This window comes from Chelonoidis abingdonii, chromosome 6 (assembly GCF_003597395.2).
Source record: "Chelonoidis abingdonii isolate Lonesome George chromosome 6, CheloAbing_2.0, whole genome shotgun sequence".
NCBI lineage: Eukaryota > Metazoa > Chordata > Testudines > Testudinidae > Chelonoidis > Chelonoidis abingdonii.
Genome location: NC_133774.1, coordinates 15,674,554 through 15,686,895, shown reverse-complemented (window position 1 = coordinate 15,686,895; position 12,342 = coordinate 15,674,554). Strand labels below are relative to the sequence as shown.

The 12,342-nt window shown below is 43.3% G+C and overlaps 1 protein-coding gene across 2 annotated transcripts in view; it reads left to right on the top strand.

Annotated features, from left to right (window-relative positions):
- The window catches only part of SMAD7 (SMAD family member 7), a 42,010-nt gene extending 32,065 nt beyond the window's left edge, over window positions 1-9,945 (top strand). For both annotated transcript variants that reach the window (XM_032781527.2, XM_032781526.2), the window contains exon 4: window positions 7,890-9,945. In XM_032781527.2, coding sequence (XP_032637418.1) covers window positions 7,890-8,428 — 539 coding nt within the window. In that variant the 3' untranslated portion in view covers window positions 8,429-9,945. The remainder of the gene's footprint in view (window positions 1-7,889) is intronic.
- Window positions 9,946-12,342: the final 2,397 nt, after the last annotated feature.

Below are 12,342 nucleotides of genomic sequence, written 5' to 3'. Positions count from 1 at the left end.
TATTTTTAAGGTTGTAGCACAAGGCCAAATCTGTTGACCCGGGCTTGGAAGTTCTCTGCCACGCTTGTAGACATAGACATAGCTGTAAATGTTCTAGCCCTTGTTGAGAGCACAGATGCCATTTTCTTATTAGGGTACAACAAGGTTTAGCTATATATGGGCAGGGATTACAATCCCCAGAAATTTAAAAAAAAAAAAAAAATACTAGTATAGTTTAGTCCCAAAAAATTTTCAAAACCCTATTTTTCAACAAAACCCCAACATTTTGAGAAAAATTTAAATGAAAACTCTTTGTTTTCCTTGATTTTTACGGAGGGAAACCTTCCAGATTTCCCCATCAGCTCTAAAAATTAGTGATAACATTTTATGTAAGTCCTCCCCTTTAGAATCCTGGGAAAACCCACTACAGGCATGTGTTGATCTTAAAACAACATTCTAGTGCAGCAGTGCCCAAACTATGGGCAGCTGGGGTCACCCCACCAGTGGGTGGGGTCTCAGCAGTCCAAAGTATCTTTAGGCCCCGCTAGCATTTATAGTGAATGGGAGATCACGCTGTGCAGAGGTCACCATTCTATAGAGAAAAATGGGGTCCACCGTACAGCATGAACTCACATGTATGTGAATTCACATGTATGATGCATATGTGAAGTCAGGCTGTGTGGAGGATATCATGTTTGGGATTGATGGAAACAATAAATGGGAAAATGGGGTCATGCAGGCAAAAAGTTTGGGAAACACTAGTCTAGTGTTTCATTCTTTCTATGAAGGTTGGGCATTGTTAAGACTCTCACTTGCATCTTCACACCAATCTCCTTGGTTTCAACAGCTTTTAATTTCTCTTGACTGTCATTCCTGGTTTTTTTTCAGATCTTTTGGGTTTCCTCTCTAGATCTAATATCTTCACGGAAAGTGAGTTGAATTCCTCCTTTCACCAGGAGAGTGAAATTGAACTTTTATAAACCTTGTGCACCATAAGGATACACAGAGATATTTGGACCCATAACTTATAGAAATTAGGAGCCTAAATACCTTTGTGGATCTGGGCCTACGGATATTCTCAAGCATAGCTTTTATAGTGGTGACTAAAGAAGCCATGGATTGGGTATGTGCAAGAAGAGACAACAGGGGGGACTACAAGGAGGTAAAAAACCTTGTAAATTTTAGTTCTGTTTTGTGTCCCAGGAGTGACTGAGCCAATGTATTTGTCTAGAGTTGTCTCCCCCATTCCTTCTGCTTGCATTTAAGGGACATGTTAACAGCAAGGGAAAAAATGAAAGCATCCCCTCTGAAAGCTCAGAAATAAGCAATATGTAAATCTGTTCTGGTGTAAAGTTAAAGAACATCTTTTAAAACACAAACTCTTTATGGAATGTTATTGAAGTTGCACGGGGGCTAATGTGTGTACGGATTTTAGAAAATACAATATCAGTATTAGTTGTGGTTAACTAGAATCAAGAGCAGGACTGGATGTCCTCAGGGTTAGCTTCTATTCTTGACTCTGCCATTGAGATTCACCAGGCAGCCTTAGGTAACTCACAGAGTCCTACATTTTCAAGAGTGGCCACTTGCATTTAGCTGTGTGTATCTTTTCTTTGGGAGCCTCAGCACAAAATCAGTGGCCACTGTTAAAGAATGTGGCCCTAATTATTCTATGCCTTGCTTTTCTCATCAATAAAGATGGGACATGCTTGGGGAGATCCTTGGCTGTAAGCTGCTATGTAAAAACTAGTAATAATGATTAATATACATAAAGGTAGGGAGTAAGCTCCTCTGGACAGAGACTGTGTTTTGTTCTGTGTTGTCCTGGATCCTGATTGGGCCCCCTGGGCACTCTGTGATACAGATCATAGTAATCAGTGACAGCAGAAAATTGAACGGTGCTTATACCGAAATAATAATGTTGTGCATCCACAGTGTGCTGGGAGCTCCCCTGGCATTCAGTAAGGGATGATCCCTGCTCTGAGGAGCTTGCAATCTAGAGCTTTTAACTCTGAACAAGGACCCCAAAGTATATCTCAGCCATTGCATATGGCACCACTCAAATGGAGCTAGCTCTGGCAATCAGCTGATGCACAGAGCACACTGAGGGGAGGGGGAAAGTTAATTGGTTCAGTCCTATAACAATATGGGGGAGGGATAGCTCAGTGGTTTGAGCATTGGCATACTAAACCCAGGGCTGTGAGTTCATTCCTTGAGGGGGCCATTTGGGGATCTGGGGCAAAAAAAAATCTGTCTGGGGTTTGGTCCTGCTTTGAGTAGCAGGTTAGACTCAGTGATCTCCTGAGGTCCCTCCCAACCCTGATATTCTATAATATTTGCCAAGTATGTATTAGCTGGAAGGCCTGGTTCTAGATTCTAACATGCCCACAAGTAGTGGGAAGAGAGGAGTGTCTGGACTCCAAGGCTTTGCGTTGGCACATCATAGAGCTGGGGCCAGAGTTTCAAAAGAACTCAGCTCCCAGCCTACTGAACTTTCTTGTGAAAACTAGCTACTTATTTTGATACTTCGGTGGAAGCTGAGACCTGTGCATACCTGGCCCTTATGGACCATTTGGGAGGTTCCAATCTAAGGTTTTGTCGGGGCCATCTGTAGTGAGGCAACATGGTCTGGACTGTGGGTCACAGCAGATCTGGATTCTGTTTATGTGTGGCCTGGGGCAAATCTGTGCCTCTGTTTCCCCATCTGTAATAATGGAGATAATTATATTTACCTTTGAGATCCTTAGCTGTTAAGTGCGCCGTTTTGTAGATTGCAGGCACTTTGGAGAAGGGACCATCTCCTCATTATATCTTTGTTCAGCACCTTCCACAGTGGGGCCCCTGGCCACTGCCACAATGCACAGAATAAGTGAATGTTTCTGTAAAAACCTTTAGTGAACTTCTCCACATAATCTGCCTTTTATTCCCCTCACCCCTTCGCACTTCTTTCTTGGCCACACCTCCCAAAGGCCATACCTAGGTTTCTAACAAGAAACACTGCCTTTTAGCAGCAGCCCCAAGGAAGTTTGTGGAAGGGACGAAAAATCAGCCCACAGCTACAAACAGCATAATTGTGAAAGAGCATCTTTGATGATTTGGTAACTTGCCCAGCAGCAAGGACTCATCCTGTTTATCTGAGCACTACCTATATATTCTCATGGCTTCAGGGGTAGACATCCAGTCAACAGCGTAGTCCCTCAAACGGAAGACACTTTGACATGTTTATACTGCGTTTTGGCACTAACTCGTTAAAAAAAAATCCTGATTACCAAAAGCTTGTCCTCGAGGTCTGGTCACCCCATGTCATTGAAAAGCCTAGGGGGATTCATTCATGAACTTCCAGTCTTCTATAAAAGGCTGTTCATTCATAGCCAGGGCAGCTCTTTTTTTATGCGCTGGTAATTAAATAACTCTTTGTAAGCGGCAATGAGCTACTTGTTAAGTGGTCTTCACTAACGCAAGTGCAAACATGAGGTGAAATAGCCCTTTTCCCCCCGCCTTCTGAAAGGGGTGATTTTTTATGGTAAAGAAAATAAAAACTTAAAAGGAATTTCAGTGAGATTCGGCATGTTCAATACTTGTTGTTCCAAAATCTCCTTAACTGGAGTAAAACAAAAATTGTGAGCTCCACGTATCTGACAAGTTAAGATTTGGGGTTTTTTTGGTTTTGTTTTTTTTCACTATGGCTTTGCTTTCCTGACTCTTAAAAAAAACAGGTCGTTTTTAAAAATGTATACACATACAAAAAAATAATAATTAAAAAAATCCCATGTGCTCTGAAGTGTGTAGTAGGCTGGATTCTCACCTCCGTTACACCAATATAAAACTGGAATGAAATCCATGGGACCTAATTCTGATCTAACATGGTTTTACAACAGAATCAGTTTCAGTGATCAGAATCTGGACTTCAGCCAAGTTACTTTCAGATTTGCACAAGTTCCATGAACTGTTCTGTGATTAAGCTAATCTACTGTCTTTACTCAGGCAGAATTCCTGCAGCCTGGGTAGGGATGGTAGGATCTGGCCCTTAAAGCAACGCCACAAGGCGTTGTTGTAAAAAGAAGAACACGATCTAATGAGTCTGTGGAAAGAGATCTCCACATCCTGTCTGTGCCATGAGATTTAGCTTTAAGGGCTATGCAGAGAGGAGGGAGAGAGAGACACACACAGCCTGCAATTTATCTGGCCTAAGCAATTAACATAATCTGAAAACTTCTTTCACTGAGGTCTGTCTGAAAATTGCTGGGTGGACTGGTGGGCTGGGAAGATGAAAGGGAAGAAAGCAGTCTGAGAGATTTTCTTTCAAGCAATAGGGTGTAAGGGCCTTCTACCCAGATACGTTTCCTAGTTCTTTTTACTTCTCTCATGCAATTTCCTCTTCACCCACCCCTTAATTTTTCCTTCATGAGGAGCGAGTGCTTTTCCTGTCTCTTCACACATAGGACAGTAGTGGAGTGTGACTTTCACAGACTCATTCCCCCCCAGAAGTGCATATGCTGAGGTAGTTGCAGAAGGTTAGGGTAAAGGTAATTTGATACCCGGCTCAGTTCTTCCCAACCCCACTACGACCTCCTCTTCCTCCGCCCTTCTCTCACTTAGCTTTTTTCCCCTCTGCTTGCTGCTTATTTGGTGCCAGGTTTCAGTGGATTGAGTTATATGAAACAAAGTATTGTGAGGCTCCAAAGGGGGAGGTTGAAAGACCCATCGGGGCACACCTAAAAGTAGGCCGAATGAAGCCTGTAGACTCGCACGGCTATTTCCCTTTTACATAGCCCCATAAGTGCATTGCACCAACAGTTCCAGCTCCCCCCATCATGTTTTTGATGAGTAGGTTGACAACAACTTATCCTTCTAGTTTCCAAACGTGTGCAGTTGGGCCCATTTTTAGTAGCTGCTTCCAGCAACCAGAGAAATATTTTCCTCGCTGGCATAGAAGTGGGGAAATTAAAAGTGTGTGGCTGGATTTATTTTTTAAAAGCACAGTACTGTACTCTAAACGGACTCCAAAGACTTAAAAATGCCTGTGTTGGGGAAACAGGCATATTAATACTCAGTAAAAAGCAGAAAAAATACAGCAACTGGACTGGCTAATTTAGCCACTCTACTCTCCTTCTGTTATTGTTTCTTCAGGATTTTATTGTGCTATATTAAGGTGCTACACAGGTTTGTTGGGAAGAACTATCAGGCATTGTATCACTAGCAGTGGATTGAGTTTAGGGGATGTTGTAGTTTTAAGAGAATAAATAAGGAAACGTTATTTACTCCTCATATCACAAGAACTGGTGGTCACCAAACGAAATTAATAGGCAGCAGGTTTAAAACAAACAAAAGGAAGTATTTCTTCACACAATGCACAATCAACCTGTGGAAGTCTTTGCCAGAGGATGTTGTGAAGCCCAAGACTGTAAGAGAGTTCAAACAAGAACTTGATAAATTCATGGAGGATAGGTCTATCAATGGCTGATAGCCAGGATAGGCAGGGATGGTGTCCCGGTGTCCCTGTGTTTGTCAGAAGCTGGAAATGGGCAACAGGGGATGGATCGCTTGATGATTACCTGTTCTGTTCATTCCCTCTGGGGCACCTGGCATTGGCCACTGTTGGAAGACAGGATACTGGGCTAGATGGACCTTTGGTCTGACCCAGTATGGCCGTTCTTCTGTTGTATGTAAGAGATCTTTACATGTGTGTGTGTGTAGATTTATTTTGGGAAAGTAATATTACTTTCTAGCTTTCAGCTCTGAACTTGCTTTTTGTTTCTTTAGTTTTTGTTTAAATAAAATATTAGAGATTAATAGGTCCCAGGTCTTAACATATCTATAAAAAGCTGGAATGATATTAGTGAAGCAGCACAGAGATGATGGACCTAGCTAGAGCTGTTATGAGAGTCTTAAGATACCCCCCATTTCCCCTTCCTTTTCTGTCCTTTCATCCCATCTCAACCCCAGTAGCAGCAACTGTGGCTTAGCTGCTAGCAGGAGGGATAAATTGAAAGAGGAGGGAAGGTCTAAAAGAACTTTTTTTTTTTTCTTTTTTTTTTTTCTTTTTTGTTAACAAATGCAAGACTTCCGGTCTCCACCCTGCCACCACAAGCCACAGACTAACTGCAGTTCAGTGAGATTTATAGTTCATCTGACGTCTGAATCGTAGCATTTATTACCAGGGTTCCAGCTATAGGCGTAAATAGGCTCTGTAAATTATAGCAGATGATCTGTTGTGCCCTCCATTTCTGTTGAGCAATGTTTAACTTGCCTTTTATGTCTTCCCTTTTGGGGGGGAAAAATTATATATCAACAAAGCTTGTCTAGGCTTAAAGCCTTTGAAAGCAAAGTGATCTATGGAATGTGTGAGGCTGTGGGTACCTTAGCCCTCATCCTGGCTTACCCACACTTCACATAGAAAAAAAATCTCTGCGGCTGATTAGCAGCTCCAGTATTATGTTATCCACATTGATTTACTGTTGCTTAAATTGATTCGCTGCAATGAGGGTTTGAGGGTGGGGAAGAAATCAGTTACTGTAGGTGCACAGCAGTTTTCATCTTCCAGAACATTTCATGTCTTCACTGCAGAGTTAACTCAGGGGATAGGCAGTGTGATCTGAGCATCGAGGTTAGCCTGACCTAGATGTCTTTAGGGTCACCCCTGAGTTACCGTGTCTTCACTGATGCTGCACTCACCTGCATGTCTCGCTAGGACATCTGAGGGCACATCCTAGTAAATCGAGCCTCTCAGTGATTCTTTCCCAGTGAATTGTGGGAAGGCATTGGAGGACTATCAGCACATGAGTGGTTTAGCCTGTGTCCTCAGTGCAAAGTGGGTGAGTTATCAGTCCAAGTGAAAGTAAGGTACCACTGCACTCGGGACGAGAGATTTTTGTGTATGTGGCTGGAACGGAGGGGATTAGGGGCAGCACCTTAGTAAGAATCTGGGATAGCTGCAGTGAAGACGGACTCATGGACATCGGCTAACTACTGCCTACAACACCCCTGCAAGGTGAAATATTTCACCCTCGTTTTAGAACTGAGGAAACTGAGGCAGAAAAGACCAACTACTAGCGTGGCTGCAGAGGACATGGGAATTGGAGCACAGATTAGAATGGCAGGAGTTAATTGGTGCCCACCCCTTTACTTAAACCACTAAGTCAGACCTCTCTTTCCATGGACCTCTCTACACAGAAAAGTTGTGCCACTTTAAACTATATCAGCATAGTTTAAGAGATACAGTCCACTCATGTAGATGCAGAAACACTGATATAAAGGGACTTATACCAATGTAGTTTATTCCTATTCAGGAAGTGGAATAAGCTATATCAGTGTAAGGAACTTTCATACTGGTATAACTGTGTCCAATTTCTACTGTTATAACTGTTTCAGTAAAAAATTGCACCAAAAATAGTCATATTGGTACAAAATCTGGGTGTAGAGCTCTCTCTTACTCTCTCTTTATGGTCAAAAGGCCAGTTTTTCATCGGCACAAAGTGCCTAAATCCATTTGAAAATCTGCCCCAAAGAGACTGAGAGTAGAGCTGGGAGTCAGGTTCTGTTCCTGGCTTTCCCAAAAGCTCACTGTGTGACTTCGGCAAAATCATTCTTATAAAATTTTCAAAAGCACCTGAGTGACTTAGGAACCAAATAGCCCTATGACATAGGATCCTAAGGCAAAATCCTCAAAGGTATTTAGGTGCCTCACTTAGGTGCCTGGTGCCCTCTGAGAATATGGGCCTACATCCTTTTGACAATGGGATTTAGGCTCCAGGTCTTGGCTACGAATAATTATAATAATTACAGGTCATGGAAATGCGTTGTCAGAACTTTGGGAAGAGGGCAGTCTGTAAGTGCTCAGGATTTATAAGGTTATGTTATTTATTTCTGTTGTAATAAAGCTCTTTTTTTTTCCCCCCTTCTCTCTGTAGATTCCCAAGTTCTTCAGGGGCCAGGGGATCGGTCACACTGGTGCGTGGTGGCATACTGGGAAGAGAAAACGCGTGTGGGGCGGCTATATTCTGTCCAAGAGCCCTCCCTGGATATCTTCTATGATCTACCTCAGGGGAACGGCTTCTGTCTCGGACAGCTCAATTCAGACAACAAAAGCCAGCTGGTGCAGAAAGTCCGCAGCAAAATTGGCTATGGCATCCAGCTGACTAAGGAAGTGGACGGCGTGTGGGTATACAACCGCAGTAGTTACCCTATCTTTATCAAGTCGGCCACACTGGACAACCCCGACTCCAGGACGTTGCTGGTTCACAAAGTTTTCCCAGGATTTTCCATCAAGGCTTTTGACTATGAGAAGGCATACAGCTTGCAGAGGCCTAACGACCATGAGTTCATGCAGCAGCCATGGACTGGATTTACTGTTCAGATCAGCTTTGTGAAAGGCTGGGGCCAGTGCTACACAAGACAGTTTATCAGCAGTTGCCCATGCTGGTTGGAGGTTATTTTTAATAACCGATGACTTGAGACAGAGTGGACTCATGACATTATAACTACTTTGCTGCTAATATTTCCTTCTGAGTGCTTGCTTTTCATGCAAACTTTTTTGTTTGTTTGTTTGTTTTGTGTTTTGTGTTTTTTTCCCCCCTCCCCTGTTTTGAGAAATAGCTTATGGAAAGATTTTTGCCTTGGTATTTTGATAAATATATATATTTTTTAATGTGTGAATGACCAATAACTTAGAAGGGGGAGGAGAAGATGTGGGAGGGGATTACATAAAATAGTCATTTAATGCCTCTGAAATTATTACCCTAAGCAATTGGTGGAATTCAGTCACACGCTGTTTGTTACAGCTCCCTCATAAAAAGGGTTTATACATATGTTTTTGACACACGAGAGGTCTTCTGCTGCCAGACGTCTCGTCATCCCCCTTGTCCTGCGGCGTGCGCACACACACAGGGCCATCTTGCTGCAGCTTCTGCGTAGAGCGGTGGCACATTCCCGCTGCTACTTGTTGAAGCTCAGCATCTTCACTCCTGTGATAGGAAGCCAAGCTCCCCCTCAGTGGCGACTACCCTGCATTGTCCCTGACGCAGAATAAATGTATGTGCCGGTGCACCCAGGAGGCATCAGGAGCCAACGCAGTAAAGTATCATTCAGTTCCTTGCTCCTCTTTTTTTTTTTTCCTTCTTCTTCTTTCATGTATGCTTGTTGCTTTATTTAAAGATCACGTCTTGTCACTGTTATGCCAACAGTCCATGGTGGCAGCATGGGTTTTGGAAGACGCATGCCTACACTTTGAGTGCTTTTATTTTTTTATTGATACTATGAGGAAAAAAACCATGCATGGCCCATGCTTTTCAATTTGAGCTGAGATGCAACCTTGATGAGAAAACATAAGCCTACAAAAGGAAAGCGAACAAACAACAACAAAATGGGAGGGGGGGGGAATGTATTCATGGTCTTTGGTCCATCATAACCTGCCGTGATCAGGTTAGAGCGGTACCAGTCATATCCAGAAATGCAGTCGCTCTTTCATTTCTTCTTGAATTCATACACTAGTATGATACTTTTACACTGTTCTTAGCTCAATGAGCATGTTTAGACCTTAACATAAGCTATTTTTCTAAATATAAAGGTTTAAATGAACAAGAGAAGCATTCTCATTGGAACTTTAGCATTGTAGTGCTTTGGAAATAAAACAAAAGAAAATGGAAAAAAAAAAGGACTCCTTAAAAAAAACCCTTGAGATTTATTAAAGAAAAAATGTATTTTATGTTATATATAAATATATTATTACTTGTAAATATAAAGACGTTTTATAAGCATCATTATTTATGTATTGTGCAATGTGTATAAACGAGAAAAATAAGAAAGATGCACTTTGCTTTAATATAAATGCAAATAACAAATGCCAAATTAAAAAAAAAAAACAAAAAACACGAGATTGGTGTTTTTTTCTATGGGTGTTATCATCCAGATGAATGTTTTTTCTAAAGGAGTTTATGTTCCATTAAAAAATAAAAATGTACACTTGAGCTGACATTGTGCAGAGTGACTCTTTTATGGGTGGGGGTGGGGTAGATGGGGGGAGGAAGCCTACCTGGAGCTGGGTCTAAGGACCCAACTACGGGATCTAGCAGACACTGCTATTTAACTAAGGGGGAACGACTCTCACAGTATGGGCGCTGCTCAAGTAGTCAGGTTTTGGAGGGAGTGTCAGCAGGTTGGGGACTCAGGAGATGTACCATCAGTTCCTGGCTCATCTGAAAACTTTGTGTGATTTTGGATGAGTTACTTCATGTGATCTTCGGTATTGCTGGATTTCTTCCAATGCTGGCCTCAGATGCTGCTGGTTATTGCTGCTACCACCCCACTCTGCTTCCCAGTTAGTGGGAGCTGAATCTGGAGGTAGCGCACATGACCAGGCTGGGGAAAAAAGGGGACTAGGGCAAGAATAGGGACAACTGGCTCCATCCTCAGGCCCATTCACCCAGCCCAGACTAGGGTGACCAGACAGCATATGTGAAAAATCAGCACAGGGGTGAGGGGTAATAGGAGACCCAGCAAGGCTCAGGGACGTGCCCTCGGTCACCCAGGAAGGCTATAGAAGAGCAAGGGTCTTGAATCTGATCTCCCAAGTTCTCAGCACCATAAGCACTGTACCATGTATTTACTAAATATTTATTTGTAAGTATTTACATGTGCTTGTTGTAGTGTTCACAATTTGGAAATATGTCAGCATTACTGGGAGAAAAAACATGCCCTAGGCTGCCCTCCATTCCATCGTGCAATTCCCTCTGAAAAGCAGGCAGACCGGTATGCTGTACAATTAGCCAGTTAACTAAGGAGCAAAGGGGTACTTCTTGGAGCGTGGCATTACAGTGGGTGTCAGAATGCCTCGTATTGCAAGTACCTAAGGCTATAGTGTTTAGTAACTAGCTTACTGTATCCAGGCCCTAGGTTTTAGCACTGAGACTAGTTGTAAGCTTTACAGCAAGAATGCAGGGAAGAAGCTGGTGTGTGGGGAGAGATTACAAACTTTTACATGTGTATCCAAAAGTGGAGACAAAAAAATTCCAGGGCCAAGTGTTTAGTAAATACACCTTTTATCATAAAGTCTTGCATGCTGGCTAACTATAGTACTATGAAAATGCATCCATCCCCCTCTCGGCTGGAGGGCAGTTACCAGCTAGCACAGAGAACCATGGGCCACGAAGGGGATGGGAAATTTTAGTCAAAGACACTGGCATGATGGCTACGATTGTGGACAGTGTTCTGGCATTTTTAAGTGTCATGCTCAGCAGGCAGGCCGTTCCATTTTTAAGGGCTCTGCTGAAAGAGCCACGCACAATAGTTTGCATAGTAACTCAGCTTTAGTATCTCCGAGAGGAAGGGCTGAGTCATGTTTGACTGCGACGTACCAGGGCAACGAGGTTGATAAAACTGAAGCAAACATTGGACTCCTGGCCGGTTTCTGGTGGTTGGCAGCTGGATGCCTCATGTTCTAAGAACTTGGGAAGCAGGTGAACCATGTCTGGTTACCAGGATGGGTTTAGGGCAAATGGGAAACACATTGTGACACTTGGCTGGTGGGTGACTCACTCTTGCCCATCGCCCTACTGTTAGAAGCCATCCCTGCTACCCTTAGTTATACACTGACCAAGCTCTTTCTGCCAGTCCCCTACTCAAGCCTGTGGCTCAGAGAGCGTTCAGGTTAATGGCATGGGAGTGGGCCTGGACAGAATTGCCAGCAGAGATGGGGTATGGAATCAGGCATTAGGGCACTTCCAGGCGTTCAGCAGGAAGATGGGCGTATTGAGAGGGTATTGAATTATTGTGGGGGACGGGGGGGGTATGTCGCTTGGGTGTGTGAAGAGAAAGGAAGACGAGCTGGGGTGGGTAAATTGAAGGCACAGTATGGCTTGTGCTGCTAAAGGTAGCAGGGTGGCTTTCAGGGAAGGCAATGCATGGAGATAGGAAAGAAAATTATGGTAGTGTTGTCACATTTCAGGGCCCTAGGAAAATCCTATTCCATGTTAGGGCAGTTTCTGACTAACAGCATGTGCCATGTTTGGCTGCTGAGCAGATCCTGTCTGGCATAGGCTTGGTTACAGCTGGGGGGCCAATCAGTGCTTTCTTTGAAAGGGAATTTGGCGCCAGCAAGCATTTGAAGCGCAACATTAGTCCTGGTGAAAAGTGGCAGAACCCTGATGCCTGAAGCCCAAACAGATACAACATGAGACTTAGCAGTGCAGGCTCGTAGCAGTGCAGGCTTCCTCCTAGTCACCATCCCTGGGTGAGGAGATATTCAGTCTCTAGGCCATCTCAGTTCCCAACCTTTTTGATGACTCAGCTCTGGACAGAGATGCCAGTTGTGATGGTGTTTTTGGTAACATAGTTTATAAATGCCTAGACTAGGAGAAGCTCTTTAAG